Genomic DNA, 18,136 nt, shown 5'->3' with positions numbered 1-18,136 from the left:
TCATTAAACGGCACAAGTTCCAACCTGAAGTAAAGGCAGTGAATGTAACATGAATCGAAGACCAGTGTGTGTTCTTCCTCCATTTCCCAGATTCTAGAAAAATCATCCCCCAGCTAACAGACATGTATAAACAACACCCCCCTCATCTGCGCACCTGCACCCTCAACACCTGCATACTTGCTATATACTGTCACCTTTTGCTCGTTTGACTGGAAATCCAAACAAATATGTTCTTGTTTTTTGGGAAATCCATTACTGACTATGTATTTCTTTCATTTCTAAAAACCACAAAACCGCTGCTCCTTCAGAAGCCTCCATCATGCATATGGACAGATATTAATGCCAGTGGCAGATATGGGACTGGTACATCAAGGCAAGGCAAGTTTATTTGTATAGCACAATTCACCAACAAGGTGATTCAAAGTGCTTTACAGAGACATTAGAAACAAAAACAAATAAAAAGCATGATTTAAAATTGATTAAAACAAGCAAACAAACAAACAAACAAACAAACAAACAAACAAACAAACAAACAAACAAAACTGTATATAAAATCAAAACAGATAAAATCAGAACGATAGATAAAATCAGTAGTTAGTGTAAGTTTTGAAATTTAAGCTTAAAGTGTGGATTTGGTGCTTTATTCAAATGCAGCTGAGAACAGGTGAGTCTTCAACCTGGATTTAAATAAACTGAGTGTTTCAGCTGATCTGAGGCTTTCTGGGAGTTTGTTCCAGATATAAGGAGCATAAAAGCTGAATGCAGCTTCTCCGTGTCTGGTTCTGACTCTGGGAACTGATAAAAGACCGGATCCAGATGACCTGAGGGATCTGGAAGGTTCATACTGGGTCAGGAGGTCACTGATGTATTTTGGTCCTAAACCATTCACAGCTTTATAGACCAGCATCAGGACTTTAAAGTCTATCCTCTGACGGACAGGCAGCCAGTGTAAAGACCTCAGAGCTGGACTGATGTGGTCCACTTTTTTGGTCTTAGTGAGGACTCGAGCAGCAGAGTTCTGAATGAGCTGTAGTTGTCTGACTGATTTTTTAGGTAGACCTGTAAAGATGCTGTTACAGTAATCAAGCCTACTAAAGATGAATGCATGGACTAGTTTTTCCAGGTCCTGTTGAGACATCAGATCTTTTATCCTTGATATATTCTTGAGGTGATAGTAAGCTGACTTTGTTATTGTCTTAATGTGTTTTTCTAAGTTTAGGTCTGCATCCATCACTACACCCAAATTTCTCGCCTGGTTTGTGGTTTTTAGATGTATAGATTGAAGTTCTCTGGTGACCTGTAATCGTTTTTCTTTGGCGCCAAAGACTATTACTTCAGTTTTGTTTTTGTTTAGCTGGAAAAAATTGTGGCACAACCAGTCATTGATTTCCTCAATGCATTTACCAAGAGCCTGTACAGGGCCTCGGTCTCCTGGTGACATTGTGATATATATTTGTGTGTCATCTGCACAGCTGTGGTAGTTTATTTTGTTGTTCTTTATAATCTGTGCCAGTGGGAGCATGTAGATGTTAAACAGAAGGGGTCCCAAGATGGAACCTTGGGGAACTCCACATGTGATACTTGTCTGCTCAGATGTGAAGTTACCTATTGATACAAAGTATTTCCTGTTTTCTACGTATGTTTTGAACCAGTTTAGTACAGTTCCTGAAAGACCTGCCCAGTTCTCCAGTCGTTTGAGTAATATGTTGTGGTCAACTGTATCAAATGCTGCACTGAGATCCAGTAAAACTAGGACTGACATTTTTCCACTGTCTGTATTCAGACATATGTCATTAAACACTTTGGTCAGAGCGGTTTCAGTGCTGTGGTTCTGTCTAAAACCTGACTGGAAGGCATCATAGCAGTTATTCTGTTTTAAGAAGTAACTGAGCTGTTGAGAAACTGCTTTTTCAATGATCTTACTTAAAAACGGGAGATTTGAGATCGGCCTGTAGTTGTTCATTTGTGTCTTGTCAAGATTGTCCTTTTTCAGTATAGGTTTGATTACAGCAGTTTTTAGTGATTCTGGAAACACACCTGATAATAAAGAAAAGTTGACGATCTGTAACAGGTCTGACTCTAAAGTCTTTGAGACCTTTTTGAAAAAACTTGTTGGCAGGACATCTAAACAGCAGGAGGAGGAGTTCAGTTGACCTAAGATGTCCTCCAGGTCTTTGCTGTTAATCGGGTGAAACTGTTTCATGGTGTTTAAACAGTTTTTTGGTGGACACAGTACATATCCTGGATCTGCTGTTGATGTACCAATTGCTTGTCTAATTTTTTGGATTTTGTCTGTGAAGAATTTGGCAAAGTCATTGCAGGCCATGGTCGAATGAAGTTCAGCTGCCACTGGCACAGGAGGGTTTGTTAGCCTGTCAACTGTAGAAAATAAGACCCGAGCATTATGGCTGTTTTTAGTGATGATGTCAGAGAAGTAGGACCTCCTTGCACTCCTCAGTTGTAAATTATAATTGTGAAGTTTCTCTTTATAGATGTCATAATGAACCTGGAGGTTTGTTTTTCTCCATCTGCGCTCAGCTTTCCTACACTCTCTTTTTTCATTTTTCACCAGTGTGGAGTTTCTCCATGGAGACTTTTTCCTTCCAGAGATAACCTTCACCTTAATGGGAGCAATAGTGTCCATTACATTTAACATGTTAGCATTGAAGCTATTGACGAGCTCATTGACTGACCCTCTGGACAGGTCAGGTGTTAATGGGAAGACCTGGTTAAAGATCTCACTACTGTGTTCAGTTATACACCGTTTTGTGATCACTGCTGTTGACATATTTGTGTGGGCTGAGATTTTACTTTCAAAGAAAACACAGTAATGATCAGACACGCCCACATCAGACACAGTAACCTTTGAAATGCTCAGGCCCTTGGAGATCAGTAGGTCAAGAGTGTGTCCTCTATTATGTGTGGCCTCTGTTACATGCTGAGTCAGCCCAAAGTTGCCCAGAGTGTTACTCAGGTCTTTAGTCCCTTTGTCCTGAGGGTTGTCCACATGGATGTTAAAATCCCCAGCAATAATTACACAGTCGAAATCAACACAGATCACAGACAGCAGTTCACTGAGGTCATTAAAAAAGTCTGTGCAGTATTTGGGAGGCCTGTAAACATTAAGAAACACAACTTTGGATGGGGCCTTCAGCTGTAAAGCCACATATTCAAAAGACTGAAAACTTCCAGGAGATAGCTGCTTACATTGAAATGATTCATTAAATAAGACAGCAACCCCTCCTCCTCTCCTGCTCACCCTGACCTCACTGATAAAACTGTAGTTAGGAGGGGTCGTCTCGATGAGAACAGCTCCACTGTTACTTTGGTCCAACCAAGTTTCAGTTAAAAACATAAAATCAAGGCTGTGCTCAGTGATTAAATCATTAATTAAAAATGTTTTCCCAGCTAAAGATCTAACGTTTAATAAAGCCAACTTAAGTGTTTTAGAGGTATTACTTGTCCCCTCGTGTTTGGGAGCAGTCTGTGGCACACAAGGTATGTTTACTATGAATTTCTAGTAAAGTGCTTCATATGGAGCTGTCCAACTGAGAGCAATCATTGTGACACATTGTGTAAAAGAGTTTAGAGATTGAAGTAAAGATGATTTAATGCCATTTTAATTCCTTTATATTCTTCTCTGAACCTTATCTTTAAACTTTCTTTGTGATTAAATTAAACTTGAATGAAAAAGATGAAATACAAAGGACACCAGCCCTCACACACAGCAATAACATTATCTTGGCACAGGGCTGACTTGACACGGGCGCGGTTGTGATAAGGTGAATGTAGCACATTCATGAATCAGACATTATCCAGATAACATATGTAGAAATAGCTGCAGAACAAATAAAAAGGCAGAATTTTCTCACAGCTGTCTCTTGAAATGGGTGTGAATGTTACTGATTTGTTACAATTGAGTGATCCAATATTTAAAAATGGCTATTTGAAGTTTTGAATGTTGTCTTTTATACATTCCTCAGTTCCTGTTCTGGTAAATGTTTTACTCTCTTTTTTAACCCCTTTTTGTGTACTTCCTGTTTTATTTTGACATTTTGATTCCCAGTGCTGTTTCCTTTGTTTTTACTTCTCATGCCCATTAGTCTGACTGAATTCAGCTGTTCCAAATCATTGTTTGATGGTGTTGGAGTTTCCTGTTGTGCTGCATGCACGTCGCAAGTGTAAGTCAAAATAGGTTTTTCTCTGTTTATCAAACTAGTGTTGATTTAGCCGTCAGTAATTTTCTCCTTTAAGATTTTAATTATATATTCAAAGCCAAAACAAATGAAAATACAAGTTTGAACACATATGGCTTACAGCCTGGTGCCTTATTCTGAACTCCTCTGAAAAAACAAACCAAACAAACATATTTTGAGTCAGTAGTCACCTTTCTTTTGAAATACATAGGATGCTAAGGTTGTTTTTTATAAGTGATACTTTGATGTAACAGACAGGTTTTGTTAGTCCAAATGACCATCCTTTCCTTAAGTAGGTCGGATGAGCTGATCTGAGTATTTTATGAACTCGGATCAACTCAAAACAGCCATCTCCAGGTTTTTCAGGGAATTGTCAAAAAACCATATATAGTCTATAGCGAGCAATCATATGTTGTTAATGTCTGGGAGAATGTGCAGACTGCTTTGAGCTACAGTAACTCAATAACCCCTCGTTGCAACAAAGGTATGCAGAAGAACATTGAAACTTGAAGTAGATGGACTGTTGCAGCAGTTAACCACAGTAAACTGAGGCTCCAGTTGGCGCTGGCTCACCAACATTGGACAGTGGAACTATAGGAAAATGTTGCCTGGTCTGATGAGTTTTGATTTTTGGATCAGAATTTAGCGAAAACAACATGAAAAGATCCGTCCTGTCTTGTATGAGTGGTTCAGACTGGTGCTGTCACAATGTAGGGGATGTTTGCTTGGCACGTTTTGGCCTCTGAATACCAACTGAACACTGTTTAGATGTCACAGCCTACATGGTTATTGTTGCTGACCACATTTATCCCTGTGAGACCACAGTCTTCCAGAAGCATAACAAACCATGTCACAAAACTCGAATCATCTCAAATTGGCTTCCTGAACTTGACGGTGGACGTGCAGCTGTGCTGCTATGGTGGCAGTACGAACCAAAATCTGAAAGGAATATTTCTAGTACTTTGTCAGATCTACGCCATGAGAAGGGCAAGCAAAGAATGTAGGATTTCTAAAGGACAAAGGGGTTCCAACCCAGTATTAACAAGGTCTACATGAGTAAATGTGTAATTAAAAGGTAGATCATTACAATGACTGATGGATATAAAAATAATATGTACATTATGAAGTGCATACCCAAACCTTTTGCTGACAGTCCTGGCCCTGTATCCTTTCTCGTGCATATGGCAAAAATTGAAAGTTATTTCATTAAAAAAGACTCGTCATGCTCTGTAACAGGATATTTTAGATATCAACAGCCACAAATGGAAAGTCGTAAAACTTATCTTAAGTCCTGGAAACTAGCTCAGAGATTTTTGATTAGTGACTGTATATCAGGGATATCCAGCTCCAGGTCTCGAGTGCCGGTGTCCTGCAGGTTTTAGATCTCGCCCTGGGTCAGCACATCTGAATCACATGATTAGTTCATTAGCAGGCCTCTGGAGAACTTCAGGTCATTTAGCCATTTAAATCAGCGGTTCAGGACACAGCACTCGAGGCCTTGAGTTGCCTGTTGTATACAGTGTGGATTTAGTTCCTCAAAACGTAAATACAGAGTAGCGATGAAGTGATTCATCTCGCCTCAGAGTCAAGAGCCTCTAGGGCTGTGATGACGAAAACTTAACCTACACATTTGTTTCCATTTAAGGTTGGTGTGGTCATACAAATGAAAATAGGACTCACACAGACATACATGCCCACATAGATGTAAGTGGAGGATGATTTTTGTAACACATTCTGCTGCTTGAGTGATGTGTTCAGCGAAGGTGCCGCAGCCACATTTACTGTTTTGAAGTTTGCCCCTTGTGCGAGTGCCTCAGTTTGACATACTGTCTCGCAGTATTCGAGATGCTGTTTGGGCACTGAGCCCTATAGCAATTATTATAAACCAGGAGAAAGGACAGATCTTCTGAATCAACTGTAATCTGTATTAATGGGTATCTGCATTAGAATTTGTCAGCAGGAGGCTGAAGTTAGGTACCAGATGCTTCTTGCTTCATTTGCATTTGTAGTAAAAGTTTTGCTGATCAGTAATGTCTGAATGACTCTAAACGGTCTTTGTGGACAGCAAGAGAAACATATTGATGACTGCACATGAAACAGCAAGTTTTGGTATACATAGACTCTTTATTTACCCTGAAGGAAATTTACATCCATTATCCAGATATCCACCAGCTACAGTGGCAGCCACTAGAGATTTTAATGCTCCAATAATGCTCTGTGGCATGTTGTCACACTGCTGAAGTCTGTCTAAGTTAAGGTTTAGCAGAAAATTGCAATCTATACTTTTTATACTCAGGAATTGTCCCTCACTTCTGGTTGATTTTTATTTCACTGTTAGAAACGTAAGGTTGGTTTATCACCTTCAGAAATATTCCAGGGGTGTTTCTCTCAGATGGAGCTGAAGATGGAGCTCTGCTTGGCCCTTGTGTGATCAATGATCTCTCTCACTTAAAGAAATAGACACAGTAAAATCGTAATACATGAAGTGACTCCTCCTGTTTCTTGGGAATTCAAGTTTCTGTTGATCTGTGTTTTGCTATCATTTTACATTGACAACACCCTTCTGAGTGTCTCTTCTACACAGTCATCACATTGTATTAACTGGTCACATGGGTTGGGTAGTGACTTGCTGCACAGTCGGGTACGGCTTTTCAGGTGACATTCTCTGCAGAATAGCTAAAATGCTTTGCGGGAAAATGCCACTCCAGTTCGTCATCATTATAAGTTGTTCTCCGAAAATGTCTGACAGAATTGTTTCAACACCTAAACAAAGTGGCACCTTATTAGTATGGCAGGCCCATGACACACAAGGCAGACTCACAGTCGGTCAGCCGACAAGTTATTGAGGCAGTAAAATCAGCAGTGGAAGTGTGGGGGTGTTGCACAGCACAGGCCAACTGTCAGCCAAAAAAAGGTTTCAGAGAAAGTCTGTAACTGAGCTCCAAGAGGAGCAGTGTCATACTGGGCTGTGTGCTGAAGGTTGTTGTTGCAGACTTTTGTTAAATTTGATTGCAAATAATTTATATTATGTTTGTCCATTGTGTTATGTTGTAATGCAAAAACGACATTCTCATTATAAAGTAGTGTTTCCAGTTAATACTTGTACAGCTGCTGTTATTGTGTATATATTTATTTATATTTCTTCATACATTCTTATATAGTTCTATATTGTGTATTTTGTTGTAGAGTTATTTTATTTTCAACTTTAATTTATATATTTTATCTTATTCTCCCAGTTAAATTTACCCTTCATTCTAATTTGTGTTGTACAGTTATTTCATTTTTAACCTTAATTTATATTTTATTCCTTCCTAGTTAAATTTACCCTTTTTAATTTTTCATATTTATTTCCTATCTTATTCATAGCCTTTTCCTTTTTTGTTCTCTTTAGGTCACGAGCAGTTGTCTAAGCATTTCACTACATATCGTACTGTGTATGACTGTGTACGTGACAAATAAAATTTGAATTTGATTTATTTTAGTGAATGGTCAAGACTAAACATTATTTCAATGTTGTATTTGTTGGAGGGCTTTGATGTCTACATGCTCTCAGAATATGTTTAAATTATGAATATGAAAAGTCCTGCGTTGAACCTAATTTCATGTTTAAGAAAGTGTCCGACATAATTCTTTGGATGCTGCAAACTGAGCGTGCAGCTTTTAGCCTTACACGCTCAAGTGCTTTACAAACTATTTAGGAAGCTAGCTATCAGTTAGCTTAGCACAAACACTGGAAATATTTGGACTCATGGTTTGCTTAGTTTTTACTGTTGAGTTCACTGACACTGAAGCGTGTGCACTCTTGCTGCTAGAGGTTGACTTGTAGCCCATTTGACAATCATTAGCTGTAAAGCAAAATGCCAATTGTGTGACTTTGAAGCCCGTGAAGCCATTAACAAGTGTTTCTTTGTGGAGCTGGCATGCTTTCCCTGTGCCTGTGGGGGTTTTCTCTGGGCCTTCTTCCTACACACCAAACACATACATGCTAGGTTTTTGATTCTAAATTGACCATGGATGTGGAGTAGACAAAGTGCTTGGAAGTATACAAAATACAGCTCTTTATGAAGGTATGGTCAAATGTGGTCGAGGACTAAAGCACTTTGAGAGGTTGGTGCAACTGGGGGGAAATGGATGTTTTTAAACACAAGAACATTTATATCTGTTTCAGTTTTTACAGGCTTTTAATCCTGCTGTCCTAGCACCTCATCAGGTCATTGTGCTGTGAAAATTGGATTACAAGCTTGAAACATAATCACGTTTACTTCTTATTCTTGTTAAATTTCAGTGTACTAAATATGTACAAGTATACCAAAATGAATAAAAATGAGTGCAGCATTAAATATGGCAGTTTTTAAGGAATGTAGATAATCAGGAGTCTTTAACTACCAAACAACTGTTTAAAAAAATAGACACTGAGGCAAAATGAAGTGTAAGCAAGTGTTGCTGCTTGTTTGTACCTTTGTGGACCTGGTTAGTCCTGTTGATAAGGAGTGGTGTTTCTCACTCATACATCTTTCTCTTGTGCTTTCTAGTCAGGTTTCGGCTGCCTAAAGGCCTAGTCTGAAGTTAAGGTGTGTGGGGGTGTGTGTCTGTGTGTGCGGATTTGTTGCAAGGGGGCTCCAAAAGAGGCGGTCCTGATGCTGCCTAACCTGTTTGCCTGCATTATAGGTATTCAACTGGCAGCTTCACCTCGTCCTGCCCACAGAGCAGCAGTGATACACTGAAGAGGAGACATCTGGCCCTAGGCTTTCCTAAGGAGACGGTGTCTTTGGCACACGGTAAGTCCATCAAATCTCAGTTTGGTTGTTATGGCACAATCTATGATTGGAATAAATTGGAGGAGATTTGATAAAAAAAAATACCTTAATGTTTATTCATTTCAAAATCTAAAAATTGCATTTCAGTAAAATGTACATTGTAGTTGGTATAGGTTCATCTCTGTACTTCACATCAGTTACATTTATGTTTTCATTCGAGTACTGAGACTGACCCCCGTCCTCTCACAGACTTGGGTGGAAAGTCTGAATTAATACTGAAGCCATTTAAGGATGAGGCGTTTGCTTATGTTTTGCCTCTGGGGTCATTGATTTTTTTTTAAATTGTTGTACTTGTATGTCAGCACCAAACTGCAGAGTTTGTCTAGCGTAAAGATTTTAAAACAGGTTGACCACAACTGTGGGCATGCCAGACTCTGCTGTCACTGGGCTCACACCCTGTTTGATTGAAGTTGTTTCTCAAAACGTTGCCACCCTGGATACACCTATTAACGGCAATGCAATTAGTTTTTTAAGAAGTGTCTTGTGACTTCACTGCCTTTCCTGTTTGTTGCTCATCGCTGGTTTGGGGAACCATAAGGTAGAGCCTAAAACCACTGCCCAGTTTCCTTGCAAGTCAAGAATGCCTGAAACAGCATCGTTGAGCATATGACTACAGTTTTCTGAGCTCTCACTGAAGAATTAGATTTATCTACTGTCATCTGGTTATTACCTGGTTAGTAGTTTCTATATTTAAAGAAAGAGAACTCCTGGGATGGACTGTGTTATTACCAGTGGGTGTTGGCCAATAATAATCAATTAGCAGTTAGTTTTGTAAGTATTGTTTTTTTTTTTTTCATAAGTCCTGTTTGTTTCAATTTGAGTGACTGTTTTTACCACATCTGATTTCTTTTTTGAGTTGAATTTAAAAGCATGGTGTTGACGATCGTCTGACTCTTAGCTCTGCTGGACAGTATAAACCTGATGAAGCAGACGCTCTTGAGTTTAGGGTTTTTATCACAGCATGTCTAAAACCTGCTCCCTCATTTTCTATTCGACACTGCTGCAAGTGAATTACGTTAGTGTTTATATGCGAATGTGTTGAGGTGTGGTCGAATCCAGTGTGTGTCAGTCAGAATGCATCCAAACCAACTGGTTTAGATGCCTACATACACCTTAACAAACCTGGCAAAGGCTTTAGATTCCTGAAGTGTGAGACAATGTGGTTTGTGGGCGTCAGAGTTTCTCTGTCAGTTCAGAATCAGGAAAAAATAAATAAAAGTACCAGCTCTTCTTTAAAGAAACAAAACGCGTTTCACTTGTGTGTCTTCATGTGGATAGTATTATCAGGTATTACAAAAATGTTATTGCACGGGTAGAAACAGTGACACACTATTTTTTAGCTGCACCTACAGTATACCTAAACCAGTGTTTTTATTAATAAGCTGAAAGCTGCATGTTGCTGCATTGTTTGTGATGAGAGATCAGAAAGAGTACAGCTTTTAGAAAAAATGAAATGATCTGATTTTACTTTTACCTACAAAAACGACATTCAGCATTGCTTCCCTGCATCTTACTTAGTCGGTGTCAGCTTTAAGTAAAAGCTCCCTCTGCTTTCTTTTGTGTTTCACAGATAATATTGCTGTAGTTCCCACATTCGCTTGAATTGTCATATGAATTCTGTGATGTGGATGTGCATGTAATAGAAATAATGGTAAGTATAACAATGTTAGACATACAGTGGCTGACAATCATACACAAAAATGTAAACATTGCCTGATGTAAAAATCTCACACTGTGTATTCTAACCACTGTCAAAGGACCAGGACAGCAAGAGTGCAAGCTTCTCAGAAAGCCTCGTGCTGGATAACGCTGAGAAAGGAGTTGTTGTTGCAGGAATCAAAGACAACACAATCTCTCCAAAAAGTGGTAAGATAAACATTTCAGATTCATTTTTGTTAGTTTTGAAAATTCAATAAGCACTAATAGAAAAAAAGAATGTGACATTATTTCTGCTCCTTTCAGGAGAAAGGTTTGTTGCAGCAACAATACAACTTGGTAAACTTGAGAAAAACGATGTGGAGAAAATCTTGAAGGTGCTGGAGCCGTACGAAAGCAACATAAATCTTCTGACAGAGAAGGACTTGAACCCCGGTGTTGACCTTGGCTCTTTGGGAGTAGGTCTCAAAGATTCGGCAGCGGTAAGCATCAAGCTGTGGGGAACATTTGGTTTATGTTATTATAGGAAACACCATAAAATCTGTTTTTATTTATACATTTTTAAACCTTTTTGTGTATGAGAACTGTTGAAATATTGACTTTCAGTATTTCAATAAACTGTCAAATCACAATATATCTGAAAAGATATCCAGTTAGACATTAAATCCTTTTTCTAAAAACTGCATATGTGAAGCCTAAAATCCCCTACGTAGTTTTGTGAGGTGGTGGTGATTTACTTAATCTAGTCCATCCTATTCGTCCATGACATCTTCTATTTCCCATTTCTACCCCCACCTTGCTGCAGTGCAGATGAACTGGACATGATTTGTGCTGCTCAGAATACAATTTTGGTTAATAGTCATAAAGTTAGTGCTTTAATTTTGTTTTTTTAATTACCAACAGATATTACAGAAGGATCTATCGCTGGATGCATCAGCTCAGGGACCAACCGTTTCCCTTGATGGCCTGAATGGAAAGCTTAATGATGCACAACAGTTGGGGGTAAAAATAAGTGAACCGACTCTTAATGGAGACCTTCCCAGTCTTAGCCTAAATAAGCCATCAACTGATGCTGGTGCCACATTTAAAATGCCCTCCGCAGGGCTTACAATGCCAGACATAAAATCAGATTCAAGTGGAACCCTAGAAGTACCTGATATCAGTGTCTCAGCTCCCAATCTTAACACTCCCATTGCAACACTAGACATCAACAAACCAGAAGTCGAAGGCAAAATGAAACACAAGGCCCCGAAATTCACAATGCCACACTTCAATCTACCTGATCTTGATGCACCAAAAGCAGACATTGATGTCTCTGGTGATCCAGGTCTTCCTTCAGTCAGTGGAAGTATGGAGAGACCAGACCTCAACCTGTCAGCTCCAAAGTTAGATTTGAAAAGTAATGATTTGGAGCTGAATGGGCCAAAAGTGGATTTGAATAGTCCTGATGTAAATGTAAAGGCCCCAGATGCTAATATTGAGGCACCCTCAGGGAAAATCAAGTGGCCCCATCTAAAATGGAAAAGTCAAAAACCCAAAGGACCAGATGCTGACCTGTCCACACCTAATGCCAGCATTTCCACACCAAAGATTGATGGTGATCTAAGTACCCCAGATGTGAATGTTGGCTCAGCTCAAGCTGATATTAAAGGCCCTGATCTAGATGTTCAAACCCCAGATCTTAACGTTGATGCCCCTTCTGGTAAGATCAACTGGCCTCACCTGAAATGGAAGAAGCCCAAACTTGAAGGATCAAAAGCAGACTTGGACATGGATGCAGACCTAAAGAAACCTGATTTAAGTCTTTCAGCTCCAAAGATTGAGGGTGACATTAATGTACCAAATGCTGAGCTGAGTCTTCCAGAAACAGAGCTAAAGGCCCCGGGTGTAGATGTTCATGCCCCAGACGCTGACATTGATGCTCCTTCAGGAAAAATTAACTGGCCTCATCTAAAGTGGAAAAAATCCAAACTTCATGGGCCAAAAGCTGATATGGACCTCAATGCAGATTTAAGCCCACCAGATGCTTCAGTTCCAAAAATTGATGGGGAGATTAGTACACCTGACGTGAGCCTCAATTTACCCAAAGCTGACGTTGATATCAAAGCACCAGATGCTGACATAAATCCACCGTCTGGCAAAATCAAGTTCCCAACACTGAGAAAACCTAAATTCTTGGTTTCTGGGCCAAAGGTGAAAGCTCCAGATGTTGATGTTGATGCTGATGTGAAAGCACCTGACCTCAGTCTGTCTGCTGAAGCACCTGATGCTGATCTGAATTTACCAAAAGCTGACCTTGATATCAAAGCACCAGATGCTGACATAAACCCACCTTCTGGCAAAATCAAGTTCCCAACACTGAAAAAACCTAAATTCTTGGTTTCTGGGCCAAAGGTGAAAACCCCAGATGTTGATGCTGATGTGAAAGCACCTAACCTCAGTCTGTCTGCTGAAGCACCTGATGGTGATCTGAATTTACCAAAAGCCGATGTTGAAGCACCAAATGTAGACATTGAATCTCCATCTGGAAAGATCAAATTACCAACTATGAAAAAGCCAAAATGGTCAATCTCGGGTCCTAAGGTTAATGGTCCAGATGTTAATGCTGATGTGAAGGCACCTGACCTCAGTCTGTCTGCTGAAGCACCTGATGCTGATCTGAATTTACCAAAAGCTGACCTTGATATCAAAGCACCAGATGCTGACATAAACCCACCTTCTGGCAAAATCAAGTTCCCAACACTGAAAAAACCTAAATTCTTGGTTTCTGGGCCAAAGGTGAAAACCCCAGATGTTGATGCTGATGCTGATGTGAAAGCACCTGACCTCAGTCTGTCTGCTGAAGCACCTGATGGTGATCTGAATTTACCAAAAGCCGATGTTGAAGCACCAAATGTAGACATTGAATCTCCATCTGGAAAGATAAAGTTGCCCACTATGAAAAAGCCAAAATGGTCAATCTCGGGTCCTAAGGTTAATGGTCCAGATGTTGATGCTGATGTGAAAGCACCTGACCTCAGTCTGTCTGCCGAAGCACCTGACCTCAGTCTGTCTGCTGAAGCACCTGATGCTGATCTGAACTTACCAAAAGCTGACCTTGATATCAAAGCACCAGATGCTGACATAAACCCACCGTCTGGCAAAATCAAGTTCCCTACACTGAAAACACCTAAATTCTTGGTTTCTGGGCCAAAGTTGAAAACCCCAGATGTTGATGCTGATGTGAAAGCACCTGACCTCAGTCTGTCTGCTGAAGCACCTGATGGTGATCTGAATTTACCAAAAGCCGATGTTGAAGCACCAAATGTAGACATTGAATCTCCATCTGGAAAGATCAAATTGCCCACTATGAAAAAGCCAAAATGGTCAATCTCGGGTCCTAAGGTTAATGGTCCAGATGTTGATTTAGATGCTGGTGTTTCAACCCCTGACTTGAATCTCTCAGCTCCAAATATGGATGGTGAGATAAATGCACCAGATGTGGATCTAAATTTACCAAAAGCTGAACTGGAAGCCCCCAAATTTGATGTAGAATCTCCAGATGTTGACATTGAAGCCCCATCTGGAAAATTCAAATGGTTCCAATTCAAGAAACCCAAATTTGGCACACTGAAAGGTCCAAAGGCTGATATTGACTCTAATGTGACGATACCAGAGGTGGACCTCAAAAAGGCTGATGCAGAAATAAGTGCACCAGATGTTAATCTTTCTGCATCAAATATTGACGCCAATATCAGTGGCCCAGACCTTAACCTTGGTGGTCCAGATCTTGATGCACCTGATGCAAAGGTGAAGTTTCCCAAATTTAAATTTCCCAAACTCAAAGGATCACAAGTCCAGGGTCCCAGTGTGGATGCTGATTTAAAAACACCTCATATTGATGCAAGTCTTGATACACCAAAAGCTGAAGTGAATGCACCTAGTGCAAACCTCAGAGCGGAACCTCTCTCCTTGTCTGCACCAAAAGTTAATGGTGGTCTTGATGCGCCAGATCTTGACGTAAATTTACCGAAAGCTGATCTAAAAGGCCCCAGTGTAGACATTCAAGCTCCAGAGGCTGATGCCCATGCAGGAAAAATCAAGCTTCCCCAAATAAAATGGCCAAAGTTTGGCACATCGGCGCCAAAAGTGAAAGGACCAAATCTTGATGTTGATGCTGATCTACAACGTCCAGATCTAGGTCTGTCTGTTCCTGATGTAAATGCAAAGTTACCCAGTGCAGACTTGACAGCACCCAATGTTGAACTAAAAGCATCAGACTTGAGTCTCTCAGCCCCCAAACTTGAGGGAGACATTGGTACTCCAGGCATTGATGCTGGTCTTAAAACTGGTATTGATCTTTCTGCACCAAAAGTTAATGGTGGTCTTGATGCGCCAGATCTTGACGTAAATTTACCGAAAGCTGATCTAAAAGGCCCCAGTGTAGACATTCAAGCTCCAGAGGCTGATGCCCATGCAGGAAAAATCAAGCTTCCCCAAATAAAATGGCCAAAGTTTGGCACATCGGCGCCAAAAGTGAAAGGACCAAATCTTGATGTTGATGCTGATCTACAACGTCCAGATCTAGGTCTGTCTGTTCCTGATGTAAATGCAAAGTTACCCAGTGCAGACTTGACAGCACCCAATGTTGAACTAAAAGCATCAGACTTGAGTCTCTCAGCCCCCAAACTTGAGGGAGACATTGGTACTCCAGGCATTGATGCTGGTCTTAAAACTGGTATTGATCTTTCTGCACCAAAAGTTAATGGTGGTCTTGATGCGCCAGATCTTGACGTAAATTTACCGAAAGCTGATCTAAAAGGCCCCAGTGTAGACATTCAAGCTCCAGAGGCTGATGCCCATGCAGGAAAAATCAAGCTTCCCCAAATAAAATGGCCAAAGTTTGGCACATCGGCGCCAAAAGTGAAAGGACCAAATCTTGATGTTGATGCTGATCTACAACGTCCAGATCTAGGTCTGTCTGTTCCTGATGTAAATGCAAAGTTACCCAGTGCAGACTTGACAGCACCCAATGTTGAACTAAAAGCATCAGACTTGAGTCTCTCAGCCCCCAAACTTGAGGGAGACATTGGTACTCCAGGCATTGATGCTGGTCTCAAAACTGGTATTGATCCCAACGTGAATGTTGGTTTGCCTGAAACTGATATCAAGGCACCCAGTCTACATCTGCCAAAAGCTGACCTCCAGTCATCTGATCTCAGCTTGAAAACACCAAATGTCAACCTTTATCCACCCAAAATTGGTGGTAGTCTCTCAGCACCAAACATAGACACGGGTATGCCAAAAATTGAAGTAGAAGCACCCGATGCCAATGTGAAATCTCCAGGTTTGGATGTCAACCTGCCAGAAGCAGACCTCAAAGATTCCAATATCCACTTGAAAACTCCAGATCTGGATTTGAATACCCACCTTGGTGACTTTAAAATGCCACATTACAATCATCCAAAACTTGATCTTTCAAGTCCTGAAGTAGAAGCTCCCAGTATTAATCCCACAGTTGAGGCTGGAATTAAGGTACCTGGAGTCAGCACAGATATGCCTACAACAGATGCACACATCTCTGTTCCTGCAGTAGATTTGAATGCACCAAATGTAGGTGATATTAAAGGAGCTGATGTAGATGTGAAAGCTCCAGATGTAGATGCAAGTCTTGAGAAGCCCAAGATGCCACATTTCAAGATCCCAAAGTTTAGTCTTTTTGGATCTAAAGCAAAATCTCCTGAGACTAATGCCAGTGCAGATCTTGAGGGGAGTGGCTCTGACTCTGATGTGGTGGAGGTGGAGGTTCCTGTATTCAAGTTCCACAGACTGCCCCAAATCAACATTGATGGCATTGGAGGAATTACTGAAGCACTGAGCTCAATAAAATCTGACTTGGAGGAGAAGGATTTTGTTTTCAGTAAAGGAATCCGCTTGCCAGTAGTGAATGCAACAGCAAAAGGAGGAGAAAAGATTGACATTTTGGAGAGATTGAAAATCGCAAGAGAAAAGGCTTCCTCAGTGAATGTGTCGCCAACAGAAGAGAAAACTGATATTGACCTACAACACACTGGCGCAGGTCTTGATGCTAATACATCTACAGGTGCAGGAGATGCGTCTTTGGTCAGAGGAGGTACTTTCAAAGTAGACAAACCAGAGTCTACGCTGGGGCTGACCGTACCTGATATTTCTACATCAGATGAAAATGACAAATATTCACTGAGCCTTTCTAATATGCTTGGCCTTAATGTCAAGGATTCTGATGCCAACTGATCGTTCAAAGGTTGGCCTGATAAATGAAGCTCCAGTCCATAAATGTATGAATACATGCAGCGTAACTGATTTTCATGTTTTAGTTTGTGACATAAGAGAGACTAGCTGTAACTAATCCATCCATCTTGTTGTAGTTTTAATAATAATTAGCATAATAGAGTTCAGTTGTTGATACAATCTATGTATATTTTCCTGTTATTTATAAGCTTTTTCTAAATGTTAATTTGAAATTACTTTACTTTCAGTATTGCTTGTGATCACCATAAACTTTGTCTAGCAAGTGCTTTACTAAATATTTTAAAGGATAAATGAATTGTGTGAATGTGTTACTCTTCGTTCAATAAATCATTACAATGTCCAAAATAAAAATGTCCAGTAATTAAAGCCAGAGATGGTCTGTAATTGTTGAAACATCCCTCCATACAAGTGATTTAACCCACGGTCCATTCCTTCATACCACTTGATATGATGAGTATAAAATTCTAACAACCTCATTACATATAGGTAAATACAATGATTACTAAAATATGTGATACTCACGGACTTGAGGCTCTTGTATCAGGTTATGGAACACACCTTTGAGATTGTTCTGATATTGCAATTCAATATTTGAAAACAACAAAAACATTGACAAGTTTTTTTTTTTACATGTTTATTTCATACTGATAAAACAAAAGCTCTTAAAAATACTTTGCATGCTTTTTAGTTTACAGGTTATTTTCTTTGGGTAATTTTACAAAAGGTGTTTGACTCCAATAAACTAATGTTTATAACATGGCTCTACTTTCAGCTTTATGCTAATGTTTAGTATTCAAAAAGTTATGAAGGGGATCCTGTTAACATGGGCTCATGTTCCCCCCCCCAAAACCCCCAAACAGTAACCCACACCAATAGAAAATCCTATTTGGGGGGTGGGGGTATTCTTTGCACCTAGAGCCATGCTAGTGTTTCTGAAATCAGGATTTCCCTTTTTCATATTTAGCTGAACAGAAAAACGGAGACAGTGAAGGTTGACAGGAATGAGTACTTTTGTAATGGGGTGGGAAACATTTCCCTTAAGAACTCAGGAAACCATCAGATGTATGGATACACTGTCTCAGAACTAAGTGTGAAATTAATCTCTTCTACCGCAGCGGTCCCCAATCCCCGGTCCACGGCCTGGTACCGGTCTGACTCGTGGTACCGGGCCGTGAGAGTTGAGGCTCGGGTGTGAAA

At 40.2% G+C, this 18,136-nt stretch overlaps 1 protein-coding gene across 1 annotated transcript; it reads left to right on the top strand.

Moving 5' to 3' along the window:
• Positions 1-4,085: 4,085 nt before the first annotated feature.
• On the top strand, positions 4,086-17,305 carry LOC147315408 (uncharacterized). The gene is made up of 6 exons (XM_086258200.1): positions 4,086-4,181; positions 8,865-8,974; positions 10,584-10,664; positions 10,771-10,879; positions 10,976-11,151; positions 11,573-17,305. Exons 3-6 carry the CDS (start codon positions 10,662-10,664, stop codon positions 16,919-16,921), a joined length of 5,637 nt encoding a protein of 1,878 aa, XP_086114326.1. The 5' UTR covers positions 4,086-4,181; positions 8,865-8,974; positions 10,584-10,661; the 3' UTR covers positions 16,922-17,305.
• The last annotated feature ends 831 nt before the right edge of the window (positions 17,306-18,136 follow it).

This window comes from Aulonocara sp. 'chitande type north' Nkhata Bay, linkage group LG13, assembly GCF_057382095.1.
Source record: "Aulonocara sp. 'chitande type north' Nkhata Bay isolate Kocher_YH1m ecotype deep benthic linkage group LG13, A_spYH_male_GT1.1, whole genome shotgun sequence".
Classification (NCBI taxonomy): Eukaryota; Metazoa; Chordata; class Actinopteri; order Cichliformes; family Cichlidae; genus Aulonocara; species Aulonocara sp. 'chitande type north' Nkhata Bay.
This window is presented reverse-complemented; position numbering and strand designations above follow the sequence as displayed.